This window comes from Pseudopodoces humilis, chromosome 1, assembly GCF_049639895.1.
Source record: "Pseudopodoces humilis isolate 2021_Gansu_Grassland_sample_001 chromosome 1, ASM4963989v1, whole genome shotgun sequence".
Classification (NCBI taxonomy): Eukaryota; Metazoa; Chordata; class Aves; order Passeriformes; family Paridae; genus Pseudopodoces; species Pseudopodoces humilis.
This window is the reverse complement of record NC_142200.1, coordinates 59,221,385-59,246,582: the sequence shown is the minus strand read 5'-3', so window position 1 is coordinate 59,246,582 and position 25,198 is coordinate 59,221,385. Positions and strand designations below refer to the sequence as shown.

The 25,198-nt window shown below is 39.1% G+C and overlaps 1 protein-coding gene across 2 annotated transcripts in view; it reads right to left on the bottom strand.

Annotated features, from left to right (window-relative positions):
* Window positions 1–25,198, bottom strand: part of CARMIL1 (capping protein regulator and myosin 1 linker 1) — a 192,895-nt gene that overhangs the window by 85,471 nt on the left and 82,226 nt on the right. For both annotated transcript variants that reach the window (XM_014257166.2, XM_014257158.2), the window contains exons 4-12: window positions 22,899–22,958; window positions 20,562–20,683; window positions 18,482–18,579; window positions 18,059–18,129; window positions 17,849–17,922; window positions 12,740–12,815; window positions 10,044–10,132; window positions 4,925–5,019; window positions 853–939 (exon numbers count right to left, since the gene is read on the bottom strand). In XM_014257166.2, the coding sequence (XP_014112641.1) occupies window positions 853–939; window positions 4,925–5,019; window positions 10,044–10,132; window positions 12,740–12,815; window positions 17,849–17,922; window positions 18,059–18,129; window positions 18,482–18,579; window positions 20,562–20,683; window positions 22,899–22,958 (772 nt within the window). The remainder of the gene's footprint in view (window positions 1–852; window positions 940–4,924; window positions 5,020–10,043; window positions 10,133–12,739; window positions 12,816–17,848; window positions 17,923–18,058; window positions 18,130–18,481; window positions 18,580–20,561; window positions 20,684–22,898; window positions 22,959–25,198) is intronic.

Here is a 25,198-nt window from a genome sequence, read left to right as displayed (position 1 = left end):
AAACAACAAAAAGTGTTTTACCCCATCCATATTTCCCTAGGTCAACCCCTGAAGCTAAGGAGAATACTGAATCTGCACTTCACAGAGCAATAACGAACAGGATAAAAGGGCACAGTTTCTATCTGTTATCAGCTAATGTCTTTCATACTGTTAACTCAGTCATCTTTTCCAGGTCATCAACATCTACAAAAAAGCAGCAATAATGTCAGTGTGGTTTTTCTATTTTTAACACCCATTACCTATACAGGAGACCGTGGGTTTGTGCTATCTCTGTAAGAGGTCACTGTTTCTATTATTTGTAAAACAAAAATGCAAGAAATCCTGAAAGCTTCTGACTTGTGTTTCACTGCTGCTATTGCTTTTAAAATATACAACCATTTCAACTACAATTTGAATTAGAATTCAAATTAGAAATTTGTAAATTATAAAACAAAGAAGTCTTTAGTCAGAGCAACTCCCTCACCAGCCACTGTCATGATGCTTGGCTTCATAAAAAAACAGTGTACAAAACATTTGGACATTTCCCTACACATTTTGGCTTCAGACATTTTTTTGAAGTGCATATGAAATGTATCTTTCATGTCAATCCTAATTTCAGTCTTCCTTTATAATACAGGTTCAAACTTAACCCTTACAGAAGCAAGTCTGAGTTTATCAAAGAGCTGAAGGGTACTCAGAACCCAGCCCAGGGTTCTGCAACCCAGGACTGCAAAGAAAGCAGATGCACTGTTGAGAAAACACATGTAAATCATTTACAAAATTAATTATTTTATAATATAGTAAGAAAAAGTATTTTTGTATCTAAGTCTGAAAGTTTTAGAAGAGAAAAAGAGGCATATTTATAAAACATACCTTTAGGTGACAAGGAGGTTTTAGATAAATTTAAATGCTTCAGTCCCTTTGGAAGTTTGGCAAACTGGATGCTCAAAGATGACACACCTGTTGGGGGAGCAAAGACAAAAATGGATGTTTTCAGGTGAGCTCTGTGACCTCAGGTTTACCCAGCAAATCTCAGCAGGGGCAAATTGCACCGGTGACCCTTGAGGAGGAACTGTACTCACTGTGCAGGTGAGCTGTCATTTTACAAACTTTTAACTGATGTAATCAAGACCCCTGCTTTGCTAACCACTGCACAGATAGGAAACTTTGTTTTTATCCATCAGTAATCCTCCTTAATTAGTTTAAAAACTTTATAATACACACATACTTTTGAGAAGGAGTTGAAGTGAAGCTATTGCACACACCAAGCAGTCACCATTTGGAAAATCTGGAAGCTTTATATTTCAGGAAAAAAAAAATTTAAAAAATCTAGGTATGATCTAAAACCCAACAATGCTGTTTCACATGGAACTTCAAACTATTTATACTTTCTTATAAAAGGATGGGCTGTCAAGGCAAGAGAGGTGCCCACATTAGCTAATATCACCCTCTTTTCTGAGACAAACCTTAAAAGCCAGGTCATGACAGCCATTTAATTCAGCAGCCTGCAGGCTACCAGCCAGGACACAGGCTTGGAAATGCCACAACTGCTTGCAATCCTAAACAGTAAAAACCTATTAAGACGCTGACATAGACTCGACTACCTCAGCACAAATTCAACAAAAGATAACCGTAAGAAGGCACTTTTCATTAAAGCCTTTACACAGTGTGTCCAAGTACCCCACTCCACAAATTTAATGCTCCATTTTAAGCAGAAGATTGAAATTTGATTAAGAGGGCACATCCTAAATAACAGTGCAACTAAGCCGTGAAATATTTATTAGAGGAATAAATCAACATAGAAACTCCAGGCTTAACCTGAGGTGTGAAATACAGTGATATACAGCAATTCACTTGGAGAGAAAAGGGCACAGAAAAAGAGGGTAAAACCTTTTACTTGATTGAAAACATAGTAGATTAAAAAGCTGATACCCTTTCCATGTGCACAGACATGAAACAGTCTGTGAAACTGTAGGTCACATACCTATGTTCACTCTGGTTTTATTCTGTTTTACTTGTCATTGATAATGAAGGAGCCAGCTACCTTGCAGATACTGTGGTAGGGTTTTTTTTAATGTTCTCTGTAAAAGCACGTTGCGTGCAACACCTGTGCAGCTCAAAACAAGACCTAATTTTTTATTTATATTGCTACAACATTAGACCCAGGAGACCTTGGAATCATTTACTGTAAAGCACAATGGTAACCAGACATCTTCACCAATTTTCAGCAAGAATGAATCAAATAATATTAACAGGATTTTCTTTCATAGCTCTATAAGGACAATCAGTATCACTAAGGATACAACAAATGTAATTTTTGCTGTTAAGCATTTTGACTAAGACATGCTGCAAATAGTTTTACCTCTCCATCTTTGTATTTAGCTAACAATCTGCAGACAAATTATCATTCTAGCCAAGCTGAACAATTTTCACATCTTACTAGCACTAAGGGGATTAAATTATAGTTATAAGATACAGGAATCAAGTGCAGAAAAGAAAAAGTACTTCTGGTTACTCTGGCCCTTGAACACCTTTTAAGTCACTCATTTTTGCTAACGGCATAACAGAGATGAGAGTTCACATGGCAGAAATGGAGTTAGCTGCATCCAGGCACACATTTTGGAATTTGAGTACTATGAGGCTTCAGTAAGACTGTTTTGCATTATTTTTAACAAAATATGAGATTAAATTCTGATCCTAGGAGAGACAAAAGCAAAACTACCATCACTTCAGTGTGGCTAGATTTGTACAGACGAGATTGATAACAAACTTTCCAGGTGATAGTCTCACAAATATTGACAGTATCATAAAGGATAGCCAAACACAAATGAAGAGATTAGTCTCAGTAGAAAAATCACTGCATATAGACACTGCACTGTACTTGAACTGAAGACAGATCCTATGCTTTAGGTACACTAAACTCACTTCCCCATGCTGCTGGAGTACAGACAGTTGCATTAATACATAATAATATAATGCCTTTGCTTATTGGTACTTAACAATATATAATAGCTTAGTATATGTTTGTGTTCATACAGGGTGCAATATTGTTCTCCAGAAAACAAACAACTCTGTGATTTCCCTTATAACTGCAAAATAATCTAGTTCCAGCTCCTGCAGGTGATTTTTCAAAAGGTATTTTTCCAAAACTCATACGTTTATATGAATCTCCACTTTTACTTGTGAAATCCTTCTTAATGCTCCAGTTTACCAAAGTCAAATCTACCTTGAACCCAGGGAATTTTCTTGAACTGAAAAGCTGCAATATTTGCACATTGCAATTATAATTAATTTCTATGTACTCTATAACCTATCTAATTCTAATGAAAAGGTCAAAGCTTAATTGCGCATTTGTTAGGAGAGGCTGAGATGATGAAAAAAACCCTACTAATTTCTCCAAGTTGTAGTTTCTTCATTTTATTTCTGTCTTATGTGGATACCACGGAATGGCTTGAGTCTATAGGTTTGTTGCAAATAAATCACCCCCATGGATATGTTTAAAAAATGAAAAAAGATCCCCTGCACTGTAGAGTATCCAGTGTTTGGTCAATTGTTTTCCTTCCAAGATAAAAATGAGTTCCTTTAAAAAAAAGAAAACAGCCTTTCAAATAACACAACCTAAATACACGTCTTCAAAAGCAGAATCAACAATGTAGCAGTCTTTTTTCCAGCTTACAACAGAAATTTCTGTAAAATGCCTATGGCACATTGTAACAATAACGTTCTTCAGCAAAGCGCTGGCTTTCATGTGATAAGAATTCCTAACGAGGATAAGCAATAATCAGCAGGCAAGAGGTAATCAGAAGGGTTAAAGCCATTCATGTGAACAACTTCAAATAAAAAACTGCTCAGAATAGGTTAAAAACAAAAACATTATCATGCTTGCTTCTAGTCAAAGGAAAAGTGATACAGATGTAGAAAGGAAAAAACCCCTTCCCAGCAATTTTTCTCCTCACTGAACCAGCAAGAAAGAAGAGACACCTACAAAATTCTGTGTTAACAACATTCTGAGTCCATCAGGTTGTAATCAGAATGAACAGCTTTTCTATTTTGAATCATGACAGCAAAGAGAATAGAAAATTTCCCCCAAACAAACCAAATAAAACAAGAAAAGGTTCACTGTATAAAAGTCTCGTTTTTCTTCTGGCCCAAGAGGAGCACAAGATAGTTTGATCCCAGAACACTGTGTGCCTGGAATGCATTAAGTGAAGCAAATGGAAATCTCACATGGGCAGCACAGAAGGGTCAACTCCACACTGAAAGAATGTAACCTTATTTTAAAAATAAATGCCTCTTGGGTGAAAAAAGAGTAGACAAGGGAGAGGAATGACTTGATATGTACTGAAATCATGCCTAGCAGTGCCTAGTCTGAAAAAAGCTGAGCTGTTCAGCTTGACTTTCCATCTTGTGGAGTTAACAGCACTTTGCTCCATAGGAATTCTAGTTATGCCAGTATTATTGAACATCACCAAGACCTCACAACAGGGAAGGCTAGCACAGAGCTGAGAAAAAGGGGCAATTTTCATGCGGAAAAGAAATATAGCATTGTAACTGAAATAAAAACACAAAACCATCAGAAAAATACATTCCAAGAAACAAAGTTGCCTTGTGCTTCCCCTTTCAACTGATTACACTACTTATAAAAATGCACACCCCTTAAAAACCAGAGTTTGGGGTTTTTTTTACCTTCCAGTTCTAAACAATCACTGTGTTCTATCTTCCATTAAAATCCAGGGTTGGTTTAAGACATTTAAATATTTCTCAACACACCAATGGATATGTGCAAGTCAAAAAGAATGTCAATTCTCAGTCATTTGTGAACAGCAGAAATTCACAGTAGCATTATGCACAAAACAATAACCTATTTTTCAGGCAAAGCTGAACAGAGCTGCAATAACCCTCCTATTACATTTATAGAAAGAGAATAATGTAAATGTTACAATACCTCTATCTTCAAGTGGATTGCTGGCAAGGTTGATTGTATGAAGTCCTGAGTTGGGATTATGGGCTAGGGCACTGGCTAGTTTCTGTGCAAAATCCCTGCAACAAAAAAAAGAGAGGGAGAAGGAATCCTGTTACCCCCTCTGTCAACAGCACTCTCAAAGGCTTAAAAGTGTCAAGGGATTCCTATCCTTTACAAGTGGACTTTGCTACTGCAGAGCACTAACTGATTCCTCATGGTTACAAACAATGTTTATCTGGCTAATTCGCTATATTTCACAGTGAGTTACTTCATCAATTTACCCATCCTGTGACCTAAGTGGCCAAAGAGTATACAAAGACTAAAATGCTTTTGACAGAGATCTGAAGGTATAAAATAGGAGTTACACAGAGTAACTCAAAACTTCACATCTTCCGTATCTCTCTGCACGCCACAGGAATTGGAGATACACAGCAACTTGCACTCAACAAACCATCCTACTCAGTTGCAGCAGCTTTCTGCCAATAGTCACTCAAACAGATGGGCTTTGCAGCATATCTAGAAGTATTTCTAGTCTTATGAAACAGCAGGAATAGCTCTCTCAAAGAACAGCAGCACACTGATGAGCTGGTCATCTGCTTCATTTTACAGAGAGAAGCATCAAAGGTCATAACTGGCTGATCACAGTCCCAGCAATGGATCCGAAAGAGATGTGGAGTATCAGTTCTGGGAAGCTGACAACAGCCAGGCCAAGTAGCACAGACAGCTCTGAAGCAACCTTAACCAGCTATGGTAGGTAGATGTCGTAGCATGACCTCTGTCCCAAAGCCACTTTTTAGAGAGGCAAGGGAGCGCTGCCCCGCCTGAAAGCACCTTACTGCAGCTGGACCCACTGCACTAAGTCAGAAGATAGCTTGGGTTTTCCCGCACACCACATTGTCACACTCTGGTGGAGAAACACTCCTTGCATGAAGTCAGAAGGCTGGTGTCTTATCAGCTCTAAAACAAATCCTCAAATCTGTTCTCATACCAACTGAGAAGTTATGATGTGATAAGGGACTAGACCTACTGTGGGCTTTTGATAAAGTGAGGCTGTAACTTCAGTGTTCTTACTTCACCTAAGTTAGATGCCAAGATAGAAAGCAAAACTATGCCTTGAAATTCTTTCTCTCTCTGCCTTGAAGTACAGTATTTCTCCTCCTGTAGGCCAGTGGTGAAGAGCTACCAAAATGCTAATTAATACTGCCCTCTTTCCTTGGAACAGATCCTGCCCATCATCAAACTTTGCTGAGATCCACAGTGGAGGTAGCATCCTCTTCCAGTATTTGGAAAAGAAAGGAAACTGAACAGCAATAGCCTCAATTGAGCTTTTGGTTATCTGCAGTTGCAAAGTTTCCTGGAGTACAGAGATGCTCCAGGGAAGTTTAGTTTCCCTTTAAAATCCTGTGTCCTTCTGGGGCTAGAACTGGTTCCAGCACTGCAGATGCAAGATGAAGGGCTGCCTTTAGGAAAAACATATTCTCTTCCTAAAATACAAGCAGCATGTGAATATAAACACTCAACAAAAAGAACTTCTGGACTTGAAACTTTGCCACCTGACAGGCTTCAGGGTCTCCTGCTTTGCTACCAGCTGCTGCTGCAGAAGATTATGGATCTCCTGTAGGTCCTCAGTGACATTTGCCAAGGCTCTGGAAATCCTCCAGCATTTCAAATGGTGCTAGATGCCTGCCCTTAGGCAACTGAATCAAGCTCCTTATGTCCAGCCAAGAAAAAGGAGGTTTTGAGTTAAAAAGCAACAAACCCTTTCCTCTTGAGGAGTTTCCTCCTCTTCCTTTATCCCTAACAGATTCTTGTCATTACAATACTTTGCCTATACCTCCAGGCTTGTTTACAAACTCTGCTCCAGCTTTTGCCAACAATATAGGCAGGATTATCAGAACATTTTGGACAATTAGAGTGTGTTTGAACTACTTAGCAAAGGCACAGCAAACTGACTTCCACCAGGAGGCACTGGATTATCTATATTGGACTCAGAGGGCTCCAAGGCTCATTTTGGAAAAAATAATACAACAAATAACACACACCCCCTGTGCAGCCTCTGCCATAAACAGAGATACCTTGGCTCTGCTCATGGGTGAACATCCCTTCCCCTCTTTTGTTCACTATTTGTTTCAAGTCATAAAATTTGTTACTTCTTTTGGCTGCACACTTATGAACAGAGAATGTGGTCTAAGTCTGAAACATGCTATAAAGCATCAAGCTTGCTCTGTATGCATTACACAGCCATGCTTGGCTGAAACAAGCTTATTCATGCTTGTAGGTAAAGCCCCAAAAAGGTTCTATTTAATTATACATATGACAGATGGATATTTCATCAAGGGAAAGAATACTACCAATCTGGAAACATCAGACAAACAAAACAATTCCTTGAGATCTGTCTAGACAACATCCCTGTAACAGAAAGAAAAAGAGGATGTGTGGGAGGAAGCAATATTGTTAGGTCTAAGGACATTAAGACTCTGTCAAGAAGGGGAGGATAAGACTACACAACTGTCAAAGGCTCTCTGGATACCAGCAAGAGGCACTTCTGCTCTTCCCCATGTGGCAGCTGGCCACCCCCTTTGGAACAGGGCTGCACAGGACAGTGTGAAAGGAGGCAGGGACATTCTGCCTGCCAGCTTTTAGAGATCATCTAAGTGCAACAAATAAATCACTTGCACCAGCTCCTGCAAACAGGACTTTGCAGACTGGGAAGTCTGTCTTGCAGTTCCATGGAAATCACAGAACATCCTGAGTTGGAAGGGACTCCCAATGATTGAGACCAACTCCTGGTGCTCCACATGAAACCCCAACAACCCCACCATGTGCCTGAAATTATTGTCCAAATGTTCCTTGAGCTCTGGCAGGATTGGCATCATCTCCCATTATCTGGCATCATCTCCCCATGACCAGTGCCCTGGGGAGCCTGTTTCAGTACCCAAGCACCCTCTGGAGGAAGAACCTTTCCCTAATATCCTAGTCCTTGCCATTTGGCATCTCCCAGCAGTGCAGGTCAAGGGCAGCTCCCACCATACACAGCCTGTGCCTGTCAGGCCAAGCTGCAAAGCCTGGTAGACACCAAAGCCCAGCCTAATCAATAGGCTGAACTGCCCACTCAGAAATCTGTATTTTGGTTATCACATATTACTCCATTCCTCTAAAATACCTCAGGGATTAACCCTCTTTTCAAGCTCATTTTTTTGGGCCAGTCTGAATCAGTCTTCTCCCTGTGAATTCGGGACATCATGTATGTTAATTAAAACACTTATCAAAACACTCATGATTGCTATATGCATTGAAGCCTTCCAACATTACAGCAATGGGGATAAAATTTCTAAGGGCATCTAAACTGGCACAAATCTTATCAGACAGGGGTTTTCATTTGACATCCTGTTTTTCCCAACAGGAAGTTCACACTTCCCTAGTTCTGCATCCTTATTACAGCTACTGCACAATAGTTTGCTGTTTCATCATTTGGGAGGATGACAAGTGTTTATGAGGCTGTGACCAAACCAAATCACAGAAATGAATGGCTGGAGATAGAAAATAACAGAATCATCTTAAACTGTCTCTGCTGCAGGAAGAAATATGCTCTTGCAGCTGCTCGGGTTATTTCTTGCAGCTTTACTCTTGGTAGCTCTTTCTTAACCCTGGTTTGGCATTCTATCACAGCTCATTAAAAATGACTGCTCTGTAAGCCATGGGAAGGAAGATACCCAGCAACAACAGGATCTCATAGCAAACAGACATGAAAAATGGCAAAACTGACAAATGCATCCTTGGCAAAAACAGACAGTGTTGATCAGAACAGATACACACCAAGGCACAATGCCGAACACTCTGCATGTAGATGGAGACATGAAAAACCAAAGTCACAAGTTGATTATCTATCAAGTCCTGTTAGAACTGAAAAGCAGTTAATCCAACTGTGATAAATTAAGGTAGGCAACAAGCAAAGGTAGTCACCATATCCTTTTATATTAATGATTATCACTTGATTTCATGGCACATACTGGAAGAAAAACGAGATTAAAACCAGGGGCTTATGTTTGAATGACAGCTAAAGGCAGTGTACTAGTGATCAGAAAGTTCATGTTATTATTCCAACTTGACCTCAAATTTCTTGTGTCACGTAGGCAATTTTGTTTTAAAGGCATTTCAATGCAAAGTGCACTTTAAAAAGGATAAAAGGACTCCAACAATGAAGAGGAGACAATGTAAGGCACACCAAATATCTCCCCTGTGCTTGTTTCCCTTTATTTGTAATTCTGCATACTGCTCTGCTTCTCCCACCTTTACATGGCTTTTTTAATTTTTTTTTTTTAAAAATCATTAGTTCTGGAGTTTACTTTGTTTACATTGTCTTGGACACTACCCTAACACTACTAAAACAAGCACTACAAGAACAAACTAGCACCTCTGGAAGTAACCTGAACTTTGCTTCTATTTCCTGTGAAGGGGGAAAAAAGAGCAAATACCTAGTAGTAGCTACAGCTTATTTAAATTTAAAACATACTGCAAAAAATGTATTTAAAACATATGCAAGGATTTAATTGTATGGCTTTTTCTGTGTATCTTCTAAGTCTATGGCAAGCCAATAAACTTACTGATCTACTTTCTTAAAAAAAATTCGTAGTGTAAAAGTCCCGTTATATTTGAGCAGACAGCAATCCACATTAAGGCAACACCAGCTCATTTGGAAATGAAACAACCACGTGTTATGCAAGATGGAATAATATGGTTTTTTTAACAAAACCTAAACCACTGTTTTTTAAATGATAAAAAGGTGTTGATACTTCTATTGGAGCCATATTTGGAGAGGAACAGTACAAGCCAGTTTAAGGTTTATGCTCTCTTTCAATCACTTTGCTCCACTTAGCCCAACTCTCCAGGCAGAATCTCAAAAAACACCAGTTCAAAGGGATTTCTTGGACATACAGACCCTCTGGAAAACCTCTGGAAAAGCTTGTGGCTAGAGGCTCATCACAACTAGACAGACACTGAGCACAGCTTTTTTAATGCTTATTCTGGCTCACATACATCACACATCCCTTTTAGTGGGAGTAAGCAGCATCTCAAGCGACATTTCGAAGGAGTTACTTACGTTCTAAGCCCGGCATTCTCTAATACCAGTTCTTCCAACCGACTGGACCTACTCACCACTCGCAGTATCTGCTCACAGAGATCAGTGGACTGCCACAGAAAAGACAGAACAGTGTTAAAGAACACAAACACGGAACAGACAGTTATTGAGCTAAGCTGTACATCGTAATGGGATCCAGGCCACAACCATCTTCTTGTTATACATAAATAGGAAGTAAAAATACCAGAAACATCCAGGAGAGTCAACAAAAGACTTCTGGAAAAGACTGAAGAGAAGCAGGAGGCAGACTAAAAGCAAGTAACTAATGAACCATGCCACCTAACCAAAAGGGGCAGAATGTTTATAATGACAGTGAGAACAACCTAAATCATGTGGCTCAGAAAAAACTCTCACTTAATTTTTAAGGAAATCTTATTCATATGCCTGCTACTCCAGCAGAAAAAAGTGGTAACTAGTACAAATGAGGATAAAGCCTGACCAGGAATGGCAACTTAATACAAAGAAAGATGTTAGAAGGAAAGGGGGAAAAAAAAAATCAAAAACAAACAAAAAACCCCCCCAAGCCACAAAAAAACCTCAGGAGCAAAAGTACCCTAGCTAGAGATGTCCTCTAAAGACTCCCAAAGACTAGTGGTTAAGGGCCATTATATTTGAGTATGAATTCTTCCATGCAGAAGCAAATCCCACCTCGTGTTCTTACTTTTGTTGAATTCTAGAATTTGCTTGGGTATTTTGCAAGTCCCATGAACAAAACATGACAACAAAAGAGTTTGTTTGCTCTTCTCATTCAAATAGAGAGATAAAACCATAATAATTCAAAAGCCATGCAATGAACTCTGTACCTCATCACCTTTTATGCTAAACTTTTATTTTGCTTCTGGATTTTTCTCCCCACAGCTCACACTAACCAGCGTTCATGTGACAGCTGAAGCTGAATTTCAGTCATGATCATGAAGTGTCGAAACTATTTTGTTACCTGCCTTTAAAAACAACAATATGCCATTCATACCTGGGACATCTTTGTCTCTAACGACTGTCTGACATTTTGTAGCTTGTGCATCTTGCAGGGTTGCATTTTTTACTTTCAAACTAATTGAATGTCCAGAAAAACCCCCCTAAACAAAATAAATCTGCTCTACCACTCACACAAAATCTTATTAATCCTTTACACAAAAAAGGTTAACAATTTTTGGTGAAGACTGTTAACTCAGCCATCTTCACACTAATTTCTTTACCATCCATGTTTTAATAATACAGAATATTGTCAGGATCTTTCTTCAGTACTGTGACTGCAAGTGGAAAGTTTCATGCCTGTACTATAAAACCACCGTGGGTACTGTGTATCAAACACAAGGTCAGAGTGGGACTCGTGAAACACAACGCACTCGATGGCCTCCGGATATGTCTGACCTCATAACAACCCTTGGCAGTGCTCCTACGGCATGGATTTACTGTCTCATGATCCATATTTCCATAATTTTTGACTTTAAAATAGAATGTGTGGAAGGTAAGAGGCTAGGTTTTTTAAAATAACTGATGCATTTTCTAGACTGAAAAAGTTTATTTGTTTTCCACAGGAAAGCTGCTAAGAGAAACCCCCAAAACATTCACATAAATGTATCTCGGACAGATAACAGGGCCAAGTTTTTATTCTACGCAGACTACACCAGCCAATCTTCTAACTAAGCAAACTATCTCATTTCACTGAAGCAGAAACTGATTAATTGCATTGTACCTTTTAATAATGTTGATTTTAACAGCAAACTACAATAGCACTAAAAATACCACCAGCTTCATTCCACGCGTAACTTTGAGACAGATGTCCCAGCAAGAAAGAAGTTTTTTACCTATTCTTTTGCCAAAAAACACCTAAGTTCCTATTGAATTTTCATTGAAAATGATAGCTTAGGAATATAATGACAGCTTTACAGACCAATAAAATGGAACCAATTTATACAAGATGAAACTTAATATTAATTTTTAAAGGCAAAAGTTTCCGGAGGCAACCATGAAAGCAATTTCTCAAGCAAACCACTAACTCCAACTGTGACTATAAACTTTCAAATTTAGAAGAAATAACATATTTTGATATATTTAAATTGTCACTGAATTACTGCTTTTCTTGGACTTTTTTTTCAGTAGTCCAACTTGTTTAGACATGCCCTCTTTTTGCTTTTAGGAGCAAAAACTGATATGGAAAAACACCAGTGCCACACATCAGTGCTTTGGAAAACTGGGAGAGAAAACCATCAAGTTGCAATGATAATTACACAGAAAAAAAGTGCTTTATGCAAGAAAAAAAAAATCCCCTGAATCTTGGCATTTTCTTTTCACCTCCAAAACACAACTAAGATTTCCGGCTGCTTTAAAGTTACTTTCCTATTAGTCACATAATATGGTGTGGGGGAGTCAGCAATGCCTGATGAAGTTTTATGGGCTACTGCTATCAACCAACTAAGTTTTCAAACTATATTACTTGAAATGTTCACAAGATTTGACTCTCAGCAGTGTTTTTATTGTCCTAATTGACTATCCAACAGTTTGTATTTTCCTGATATGATTCCAGGGGAAAAAAGTTGGCAATAGATTGCCTAGTTGTACTTGCCTAAAAAAATTCACGTTAAAAAATGTAATAGCATCCTTTAAAACACAAAGCCTGGTAGAAAGCAGATATATTGTTTCAATTTATTACTTACTAATTTCAGATCCTTGGAGGACAGCTTTGTAAACCACTGATTATACTCCAGAGCAGCAACTATAGGTATTAAGTCTCTAGAAAAAGAAAAACACTTTTACACACTTTTCATATAACTGTCATTTGAAACAATCTCCTAAGTGTTCTTCCACCTCTCATTCCCCATAGTTTTGCAATGCTAATTGCCTGCCATCCCCATTATAGAAAGCTCTGTATTCTGAAAAACAGCAGCAGCAGCTGCATGTCTTCCTCCTATTTTAATAAAAATTTCTGACTGGCCAACTGGCATATATAGCATGAATTTTAAAAACAGGAATTTGTCTGGGCTGCCATTCCTACTTTTAGCATAACTTTCTCTTCAGCCTGTGACATGTTTAAGCTTCTTAATCACCTCTAATTATAATTTAGCATGACGCTAAAAAGCTTTTTGGCACTCTGATGATTTAATATAATTCCATGACTGAATGCTTCTAGAGAACACCTCCTTGTCTCATCTCTATAGTTAAATTCCCCCAGGAAACAGGAGACCTGCAACAGGATAATGCGACATTCAGCACAAACCCTCCTTAATTGTAAAAGGGATTTCACAAATGAAATTCTAAATTATTCCCATTTTCTTCGTTCCAAGCCTCTTAACATGATCTGCTCTCCCTCTGTTAAGTTTCTCCAGTAGCAGACGTTGATGAATGTCACGTCTGTGCGCTACCCCCGAGCAGAATCATTCATCAAGCACTATCACACCATTTAGCAGTGCGGCACTTGCATCAGTTTGGTGCTGCATATTAAATACTTATATACACCTACACAGAGAGGCTTAACAGCTCCTTAGAAAGCCCTTGTCTTTATAATGAAATAAAGAGCTGTAACATACACAACCTAACTTATCAAGCCAGCAAAACAATGCCATTCAAGCCTGTTTTTCTAGGGAGAAATTTAAAAGCACTGGCTTTTATAAGCTAGTCCAACCCTCCCCCTCACTCCCCAGCTCTTCATTCAGGACATATGCAGGTAGGCACAGATCTGCAATTAACAGGCAGCACCCTTCTCCCATCTTCTTTCTATTCTCCCCCTCCTCCAGTTTTCCTCTGCAAACATGCAGACGCTTCAGGGTGGTTGTTAAACACCCAGGGAAGCCAGGAGACAAGGCGACATCACGTGGACAAGCATTCCGTAGGCTATATTGGGAGCTGCAGTTGCTGGATTTGGAAGTACAAGCATCACTAAGGTAACAGATCGAAGGTGCAGCATTCTGCAGCAAAAGACTGTAGCCCACCAGCTGAGAAGCTCATGCAAATAGACCATTTTCACACTCCTGCAGAGGAACTAGTGTGAGGTGCCCTTCGAGGATTTAAGCCATCTTTCCATCTTGCTCATGGCACATCACGTTGTGTGGTCAATTTGTTTCCACGGGCACAGCAGAGACTTAGCAGCTTCATGGAGTGTATAGATTTATTTCTGCCCACCACTTTGTTTTTGTTCCTACACACACACACACATCATCTCCATGTAAAGCAACAACTAACAGGTGAAATGTTAGGTGAGAAAAAATAACCCAGGGGTACTTCCCCCTTAGGCTGGGGAGGCAGGAATCTTTTCATGGAATATGGAATGCCCACAGACAATGAGGTTTGCTCCTCTGCAGTTCCCTGGCGAGATCAGCAAGGTGGCAATGAATTTTCAGCTTTGATGCCTCTCTTGCCACTGCCTTTGCCTTGGTAGTGGAGTGAATATAAGAGCAATTTTTCAGGTGAAGTTTTGGTTTGTTCACGCAGCAGTAACCAGGCTGCACAGCTGGGCAAACAATGGACAGGCAGACGCTGGTGGAGCAGAGCTGTCCACGCTGGGGACCACCACCTCCAAAAGCAGCAGAAGGTACCATGAGCATTTGTAGTTCAGCCATCAGCAGCAGCCTGTCCCCTTCCAAGGAACAGAGGGACAATGACTGGGGATCACCAGCTGCAAGGGTTCACACTACCAGGGAGCTGGTAAGGCAGCTCAGAGGGCTGGCAAGGGCTCAGGACCTTCTGGGCAGGAGAGTGCCTGCAGACAGAACTTGCCTGAGGCTCTGCCTTTCTCCCCTTTCCTTCTCTGGCTCAGGAGGGAAACGGCCGAAGGAAAAGGGGTGCTCAGTCTGAGTGGCAGAGCTATGATACTTTCAAGAAATGTTTAAAGGTGAGAACTTGCAAATCAGCTCAGCTGATTTGCTTTAAAATATTCCTGTCCAGCTGCAAAAATGCTTCTTGAATAGTTTAGTCTTCTGCAGTATCCAAGGCCTGTTTGTTCAAATCCCAGTCAAGCACAGATACTGCCTGGGACTTTCACAAACACCAACTGCTAATCCCCTCCACACACCCCTTTTCCCCCTATTCCCAACATACCTGCAGACAGTGGAAGCCCTGCCTGTTCTGCAACCAGCTGTATTTACTGTCTAGAAACTTTGCTTTATCGGATTCTACCACCTGATTTTAAGGGAAGACTTTTTTTTTTCATTTTTGTTCCAATTTTTGAAGGTACTTCTGACCAATAAGGGTCCCCTTCAGGAACTACCTCTACTCCTTCTCTTACTTTAAGCTCATTTAACCCAAATATTCTTGATATAGAGTTTTTCTTTTCAAAATTACATATTGCTTTATTCACTTTCTTCTATTGCAGTATAAATGTGGTATTAACAATAACCTGAATTATTTTCCAATGTGGTGTGAAAGAAAGCTAAGGACCAGTCCCAAAAGCAGGGCCTAATCATAACTTTCCCTCATTGAGATGCTTAAACTGATTAAAATTACCACCCAGAATAAAGTAATATTTATAAAAGATAAATCTGTGCCATCTTAAAATAAAAAACAGATTCTGTTCTTCTGGAATGCAGACAATCTCTCCAAGCCTCAACAAGATTCCAGTTTATCTAATGCCTTCATGTTTTTTCAACATCTCTGTCCCCCAGTGTATTCCAGATGGCAAGAAATCTCAACAAAAGGAAAAAATCTAAACAATTACACTTTTCTTAGAAATTTTTGAATGTCCAAATAAGCTAAAACACATGCTACACAAATTAAGACCATGATACTGTATCAAATAAGCCCTTTTTCACTTCTTTTCACTTTTTATTATTATTATTATTATTATTATTATTATATAATTATATGGTTCACAACACAACGTAACTTCAGGCAAAACTTTGGAAGTCATGTTCCCATGCAGCAAGGCATGCTGTGATACTCTGGGAACTTAAATTCATCTATAATTCATGCCATCTTATATTGATCTTCAACAGAAATGTTTTACTTGGAAAAACACAAATTGTTTATTTTTGCAACGCACAGCCCCTATATTCAGAGAACGGATGTAGTGTAGTACCTTGCTACTACACAACATAAACTATAGAGATTCGGCAATCCCAAAAATTAGGTGGATGAGATATACAGCAGTCTGTCATAAAAATCCAAAGTATAATGGCATACTGTGAATTTATAGCAGTCCCACTGTCTCAAATATATTGGAAAATGCTTACATACATTCTTGAAATGACTGGGATTTCAATTCCTAATTTGTATTTTTAGTGAATAACAAGGGTTTGGCTTTCTTAAAATATTAATCTTCTTGACATTTCACTCCAAAACTTTTCTCAGTTCAGTCCTCAACATGTAGAAGCTCTCATCACAAGATGGATTCCACAGCATGTAAATGGCTCCGAAATAAATTTGAACCTTTGGACTTAGACAATCGTGAAACACTTAATAAGGACTTTTCTTAACAGCACAAATACATTTCTTCAGCAACATCAATTTTGTAAGGTATATTTTAATGAAAAGCTTTTCTAAAACAGCAAACCTGTTACTTCATTTTCTGGAAGCCAAACTCATTTGCACCAGCAGAGATAGTCTAAATATTTAAAACAATTCCATCTACTCTTTCCTAATAAATTGTTCAAACATTTAATATCTATTGAGGCTGGGTATCTGCAGGTCACCTTCTCAAGAATGCCCCACAGTCTTCTCACCACTTCAACTTGCAATAAATGTTTAAAGCCCCGAAGTTCATGCCCCAAATTTGCTTGTGCTTAATAGTATTCCTCCCCTTATCCTCTTTCAGCAAGGCTTAACCAAGGAAAGAGTCTTTGGCTACATCTGTCACGCACCAGTTGCCATCCTGTAGAGTCTTGAGTTACCTCTGAATTAGTCAACACAGATACTGCTCGGTAACTTTGCCAAGGGATGCACTGCAGACTGTGAAAATGTGCCACAGAAAATGAGCTGAGTCTTTGAATGGGGCATTCTGCGAGTTCACATACCAGATAGCTTAAAGCTGCGAAGAACGCTGTGGCAAAATATTCTTATTTACCTACCTCCAGGTTCAGCCTTTCTGTTATGATACTCTCACATGGTATCTGTGATAGGTTCTTTATTCTTTCACTGGGTCCTTTCATAGAAACAAATGCTTTTTCTATCTTATTTACACTTTCTTAAATTTGCAATTTCCTTTGTACAATGACGAATTTTAGTTAAGTCCCATTTCTTCCTACTTGTAATGTCTCCAGATTCAACTTTCTTAGAATCCAATTTTCTCAGCCAGCTAAAGTCAGTAAACTAAATACAACACTTAGCTAAGTTTCAGCATCTCACAGCAAAATTACCCTCAATTAATTCCTTTCTGGAAGTATATATTTTTGATAGCATCTATTATAAGTGAAGAGACAACTGGCTGGAATTCAGTTGAACAACTCAAACCTTCTACTGACTTGCTGACAAAAATTATTTTCCTTTACTGTGTACACACAAGAAAAAGATTCTGCAGAAGACTTCACAATTTCCTTTTTTGCTTTGCCCACCAGATGTAGCTGCATGTTTTATCTGCTGAATTTGAGCTGTTATACCCACCATCACAGGAAAAGTATCTATCTGCTAACTTTTTGGATTGCTTCCATTAAGAAAATATATTTATCTTCTCAGGCTCCTGAATGAAATGTGGTTTCCATGGGGCTTTTGTGCAAAAACAGCTTCGTGCTGAAAACTAAAAATGCTACAGATGGTCATTTCACAGGGCTACACATTCCAGTAACAGCTGTGGGGGCATCCCACTTCATCAACATTAGCATGATTAGCATGTGGTTTACCTGTGGTCAAGGTGGCTGAAGTCTTGCAAATTCAGCTCTCTGGTATCTTGCGTCAGATAAATCGTATCAACGTCCTGTTAAAAACACATAACCAAAAACATCTTTATGGAACTGTAGTGGGGCTTTTTTGTCAATCATTGTGGATTTACCTGTTCTTTCATCACTAGTACAGATAGCAGAAAAGAGCTTCAGAAGAAGACAAGCACTTACCCACTGCACTTCTTCTCTGTAGGGGAATCCAAGCCAGTCACAAACGCAAGCATACATCTGCGAAAAGCCTCCTACAAACAACCCGAGAGACTATTTAACACCGTAGTCAAACAAGCAAACAAATCTACATCTAAAAGAACACTTCAATACTTAAAGATCCAGCCTTGCAAAACTCACTCCCTTTTTCTCTCAGAAGACTGTTCATTGTGCTTATGAAAGGAACTGAGACTATCCTATCTTCAACTTGGTAAGTTGCAAGAAAGCTTAATATAGTGCCTTCACCTACCAATCAGAAGTCTGCTTCATACTAATTACACCTTAAAACTAATTACACCTTTTCAAGCTTCTGCCAGAAATAGAGTTAAACTTCCTGACACTGCAATTCCAGTCCTTTTATAGTCGAGCATTTAAATTCATTCTCACCACAAGGTCCAAGTTCTGCCACTGTCTGACTGTCCCACAGGGCTTGGAGATTAGCCAGCCTTTCTGAAGGCTCCATAGTTACTTTTTTCATAATCCTCCTAGATGGAAAAGAGGGGAAAAACATAATTCATGGCTTTGAAAGCATTTTTAAACACATAAACCTTTTTATTTTAAGAGCATTTTTAAATGAGCATATAGGAAGAATTACCATTTTTAATACAACTCACTTTCCTACCTAAGAAGCACACAAAATATTCTGCAGCACAGCAGAAGTAACATTCATTCATTCTTTCTTTCTCTCATTCTTTTGATTAATCCTGTGACTACTGGAGCAAGTAAACCCTTTTGTATTACAGGATCTCTCCATCTAAGGAGACTTGTGGCCCTCATCTGACACCAGGATGCCCAAAATCGGCAAGAGACACGGTATTAATGGTTACCCTGAAACCAACGCCGTACATACGCTGCTTCTACGCAGAACTAGCACCGTGGTGCAAATAACAGAGCAGCTCCATGTGGCCTCTAGGCTGCACTCTTGATGTCCAGCTCCAATCTTTGTAATTTGGTAGAGGTTTCCTTCCCAAGACAGACAAGAAACCTTCCTGCCTTTTAAGAAATAAAATTACCTGTTTTTCTGAATGCCAAGACTGCCTCATATACTACACAACTGATGAGGGACCTAACAGGGTGGGAGGTGGAACAGAAGAGACTTAATAACCAACAATAACTGGAGAAACCTCTTCCCCGCTTTCTTGCCTGATCTGGCCCTCTATCATCTACACAACTCCAATGCCTTCATTTTGGAAAACTCTGCCATCTGAGAGGAGAGCAAGAAATCAGCTTTTTTTTTTCTGGGAAGCAAGCACTCCATTCAGCTACCCAAACTGCTCCAGCAATGTTCTCAAGAAAGCCCAGAAAAAACATATACAGAGTTCAAGGCCTTCATAAACAATCAAAGAAACAAACAGTCTTGCAACCCTCTTTATTCTTTTTGTCTGCATTTCTCACACTATTACTGAGGTTTTATAGCAACCCTGCTCACAAATACTCCATTGTATTCATGTTCCTGGAAGGGAGAGCTCAATCTCCACTAAGGCAGTTAACAACACTGCCTGAGAGGAAAATTGGAAGTGGAAAAAAAAATGAAAACAAGAAAAAGAAACTGCCCTCCAGAGTTTATGAACTTGATTTCCTACTCCACCAACAGGAAAGGTGAATAATCAAGACATCCACCCAAAATAAAACATGTAAGTTTAGCCTAAGCATTCACATCTAGTGTCTGTTACTAAAGTTCACTTATAAAAATCAACATGTCTGGGAAAACTCTTTTCCACAGCCCAATTTTCTAATAATGCTGAAAACCAGGAGCTGAAGAGAATACAGTAGAGCTGCATGACTTGGTAGAGTGATGAAGATGAGGCAATGACTGAGAAGAAAGAAAAGAAAATGAAGAAAACCTACTGAGAATTGCTGCAAGATGATAGAATGTAGAGACACAGGTAAGAGTGAAAACCAAAGGCACAAGTAATGCAACGAAAAGAAAAGGCAGAAAATGAGGCAAATAATTCAAGGAGCCAGTTAAACCATGGGAAGTATATGAAAAGACTGCTCAGGGCCCAGTTTTGAAGAACAAGGCTCACAATCACGTGCATTGTTTCACAAATACTGAAAGTAAACGGAACTTTTCCCTCCTCTCCCAACTCAGATTTTACTTCTGGGGTGGGAAAAAAATAAAACAGAAAAAGGAGCCAATTACAACAAAAAAGACAGAACCTAAGCTATACCTGAGGCTGGAGAGGCAACGAGGTAAAATAAAAACTCAAGACCTCAAATAACGTTACCCCCCTTTAAACCAAAGGCTCTTATGACCCTACAGGATCACACACAGTCTACCTATGCTCTACACTGTGTCCTGGTTCTGCCATACACCTGGACAAAAGCTCAGTGCTTGTGGATGTGATTCTTATACCCCCAGTGTATTTCTGAGATCAGGCTGGGAAGTCCAGTAGACAAAAAGGGGTGGCTTGTCACTGCTTCCATACAATCCGTTCCTACTAGAGGTGCCCTAAAGGATACTCACACTGGTGAGAGTCCAGGGAATATCTTCCTGAGGCAGGTCCCAATGTGTGCCAGCACCTCGTTCACATCCTCTGAGGATGCCATCTTCATGGAGATGCTGCATTTCTCAGTTTCCATAATCAACTACAAATATAAAAGTGCAAGAGGCTGAGAAGGATATCATATAATTCATGTTGATGAATTAAACAAGAAAGCATTTTGAATGCCAGTTGAATGTTCGTAGGGATCTGTTATTCTTTAAGACATGACACAGCAACGCTCCAGGTAAAAAGTTTCTGAAAGTTGTTCTTGAATGTACAAGACCCCCGTATTCACACTTTGCTTTTTCTAACAGTGCCCTGCTTCCCACGGGAATACAATTTTCAAAGGATCTTGACCTCAGCTGACACTCTGAAAACCAAGAACTTTTCACAGCATTGTCTCTTTTTGAAACACATCCCAGAACACCAGGAGAAGCAAGCACAGCCTGACAGGAAACTATTGAATGAGCAGCGTGCCTGTTTCCTCCGGCAAAAAGTAAAAGTCTTTAATGGCTGTGATCCTTTGGAAAAGCTCTAATGCTTTGTTCTGTGCTGTTTAAGAAAATGCTGTGCTGCTGTGTTGTCTCAGTGCAGATGAAGCAGTAACTCAGTCAGCGTAACTGTCCCGCTGTCTGGGGAATATGTGCTTCAGAGAGTGGGATAAATAAAGCCTTTTGCGATAGATACTGAGCATTCAGAACCAAATCAGATTAGGGTATGAGTGACACATCAGCTCTGCTGCTGCTTTCGGCTGCATCACAGGAAGCAGTGTAATGTTTCTGTTGACTCCAGTGTGAATAGTTAGCACAACCCAAGTCATCATCTCTTTTCGATGAGAAGCTGTGCACACACAGTGAGAAGGTAACATTAGGCATGAATAAGTGAAGACAGACAGTAGGAGAGAGGACTCTATGCAGGGGATTGCTTCTAATTGAAGCTGGTTCCCAGGGCTCTCTTGGTTCCCAATTCATGCCTAAGGTCACCTAAGAGCTTCCTACCTGTATTACCCCTAAAGCACACTGAGACTATTCACACATTTTACCATCAATTCAACTCCTTTCTGAGCCTTTTGCCACCACTCCCTGATGATGAATGAGTGGGCAGCTTACCACAGTTTTTCATCCTCACCAATATTAGCACAACATTTCCTTATATTACTATGTTCATTTGTTCACTTATCTTACAGTAGGAAGCTCTTCATGGCTCTCTGGCAAGATGCCTAGCACAAAACTACACCCTTATGATATCAAAGCTATAATATGCTGTTTGCAGGAAAACTGAAGCAAAGTCATTTGCTCCACAAGAAATAATCTAGGATTCTCTCTGCCTTCAGTCATAAGCCTCACACAATTAAAACACTTACGAATGTAAACATGAAAAACCTTAAGAAATACTTTAGGAAAAGCGTCTGCTAATTGAGGCTGCTGAAAATCTTGTGTAAATGCTGCATTAACATTGATTGTCTATGCCTCTAGGAAAAATTAGTAATAGTTACCTTGCATTTTAGTACCTTAAATAAAAGAAAGCCACAAAAACTTAGAATTTAGTTAATGTCTCCTCACTAAATCACCTGGACCTTTTTATTCTTTTCCCTCCTTAAAGGAAAGCTTCAAAAGGCAGGTTAAAAAGATGACATGTTAATACAATGGGAGCTTTTCAGAGTTCAAAGTATCTCAGGCACTCCTATTGTTAAAAAAGCTATTTAAAAGCCAAACACACATGAAACACATGAAGACTTTGATACAATTGAACTGTCAAACCTTGTCAACATGTTCATCTTATGAATTAAAAACGCTCTAAAGGCATTCTTCTTTTCAGCACCTTCTCTTTGACATTTATGGTTTTGGGCACGTACCTTCCTGTCAAATATATTTTGTGCTGTACACAGTAAAGGCATGAAGAATAGTTGAAAGCAAAGCATTTATGCCTGCAATGTAAGCAGTAGCTTTTGGCTTCCCCATAAAGGCATTCACCACAGAAGCCACTGCAGTTTGTGTGGTCATTATTGTGTACCAGCCACCACTGCTTTACCATCACTGAGAAAAAGGTCCACTTATGATACAAATGGAAATTTGTGCCATACTGATCTAGAAAAAAACCCTATGTATTTCTTATCATTATTCCAAGTGCACAAAACATTCCTAAAACTGACTCTTTAAATACTTAATGCCAATTTTAAGGCATTAGACCAGCATGAATGCAGGAATCCAAATGCACAGTGTGCTCAGTGGAAAAGGACATCTGCATGTTAGAGCATTACCTCCTTGACTGGAACAATTTAGCAGTAAACAAGCATCTTTGATCCAGATTACACTCACCTGGCCTGGTTTACTGGAAGTTACTCCTTGGATTTCCAAGTAGCTGAAAGTTAGTTCTAACTGTAGTTAGGAAAGAAAACACCACATTAGTACAAACATCATCTTATTTTAAAGAGCACTTACACTTCTCCATGAGGTTAAGAAAACCTTGAGCAGGATACTGATATTTGATAACATTTCTGTAATTGGCACTAAGATTTGTTAATACCTGGATGCATTTTTCATTAAAAAAATACTTACATTTGCTTGTTACAGGTTTAAATGTTTATTAGAGGTTATAGGAATACCACATTGGACATTTTACTGCAAGCTATAAGCACATAAGCTTATGATCAATTTTGTGAAAAAATTTTACTATAAAAAGCATCATTAATACAATACCCTACCGATGGGTACTCTTGTGACTGATTAATCATTTATTACAATCTTTACAGCTTTGAAATTATTCTTTCCTTAGTTACATTGATCACAGATGTGAAAAATTTTAGTGAACAGAAGCTGAAGGGACATGTACATATTATATATATAATATATATATATGACTAAAAATAACATATATAAATAGATATATACTGATATGAACATAAATGTCCAAGGACTGCTTTAGCTTGTCTAAAAGTATGACAGGAAGTGATACGTAAGCTTTGTCTGAGTGGTTTGTTTGGATGACATTCAGACTAGGCAGGGAAGAACATACTGAATCCAAATGGGAGCTCAGAAGGTGGCAGGGAATTCTTCACCAGGGACAAATCTAGGGCTACAGAGATTGTGCTCAGATCTGAATTCACAATTATGTAGACAATCATCTTGGCAGCTGAGATACAAAGAAAGAAACAAACCTCTTGGACTGAATTGTAACTACAGGGCAAGACATTAGCTCATTTCCTTTTAGTTACCATTGAAACCATTGCCACTGAGCAGCCTGCCTGAACTGCACCAAGTTTCCTGTACTTTATCTTATCCTAGGTTCACAGGGTGCTCCTAGGCTAACAGGCAAGCACCATATAATTTTATTCCTGTATTTGTGAAAAAGTCAACCCTGAATGACTACTGGGGTGCTCAGAAGACAGACACAGCTAATGAGACTCCCTCCCTGTAAAGGCTGGAACAACACATTGGAAAGTCAGGAACCGAGGCATCAGCTTCCAACCATCAAAAAGCTTTCCAGAAAACATTTGTTATTACTGTCTCTGTGTTCTCTGTCGCCTATTTTCTGAATCCTTATCCCTTCAGTTGCCCTCACAATTTGGCAGCATCAGAAGATAAAAGCACCCCTCCCACTTTCTGTGCAAAGTTCACCTTCCACCAAAGGCCCTTCTTGGTGAACGAACTTTACTCTGCAGTTTTTGGTTTTCACGTGCTTCATTTCACACATGGTGCCACAGGGGAAGCAAGCACAGCAAACAGGCAATTTCAGTGGTGCCACCACATCTGGTTACAAAGCCAGTGAGCACAGGGAACTGTGGCAGGAGTGGCAGAACCAGCACAAGCCTCTTCTCAGGGCTCACATCAACACCCTGCATTTTCCCAAGTGCAAGGCATTCCCTTCCCTTCAGTGCTTTATTTCTAAGCCAGGACTGGAAGTCTTCTGTGATGACATGGCCCAGTGCAGTTGACTCAGGGCAGAAAGATTAAAAAAAAACGGAAAAAACCAAACCCACCAAAAAAATCTATGGCAGCTATTGTTAGCTACTGGATTAAGCAGGACTACACAAACAGAAGGGAAAAGCTCCTTTTTCCAGTACTAATTAAATATTTCTTTACCTAAATCACAAAGAAATTTTAGAGTGGAGTTTCTGTGATTGAAATCCTCCATATTTTGAAAATTATTTACTTGAAGAACTTGAAGGTTCTCTTTTTTTGCTAAGATATGTGCAAACACATACATATATGTATATATAATCAAAAATATTTGAAAAGTTCACACAGATCCAGACTCAAGAATTTAGTCTGCAAATCCTCTTGCACACTAAATTAACAACTATCAGGAAACATGGCACTATCTCTGCAGCTCATCTTTGGCTTGTTTTTCTAGTTAAAAATATGAATGTATAGTCCTTGCTTTGCAGCAAAAATGTAAAACACATTCTAAACATCATCTACCTCAAACTAAGAATAATTTTTACAAGGTTTTAAAAGGCATAATCTCATTTATTACCCAAAATTATATGTTTTTAAAATCCTCTTAAAAAGCTATGTGTGCCTCTCATTTAGGAACCTTTCAGTTACCCGGACAGCTAATTTCACAGTTCTCAGTTTTTTCAACCAAAACTTAATGAAAGTTGCACTAGAAACACATG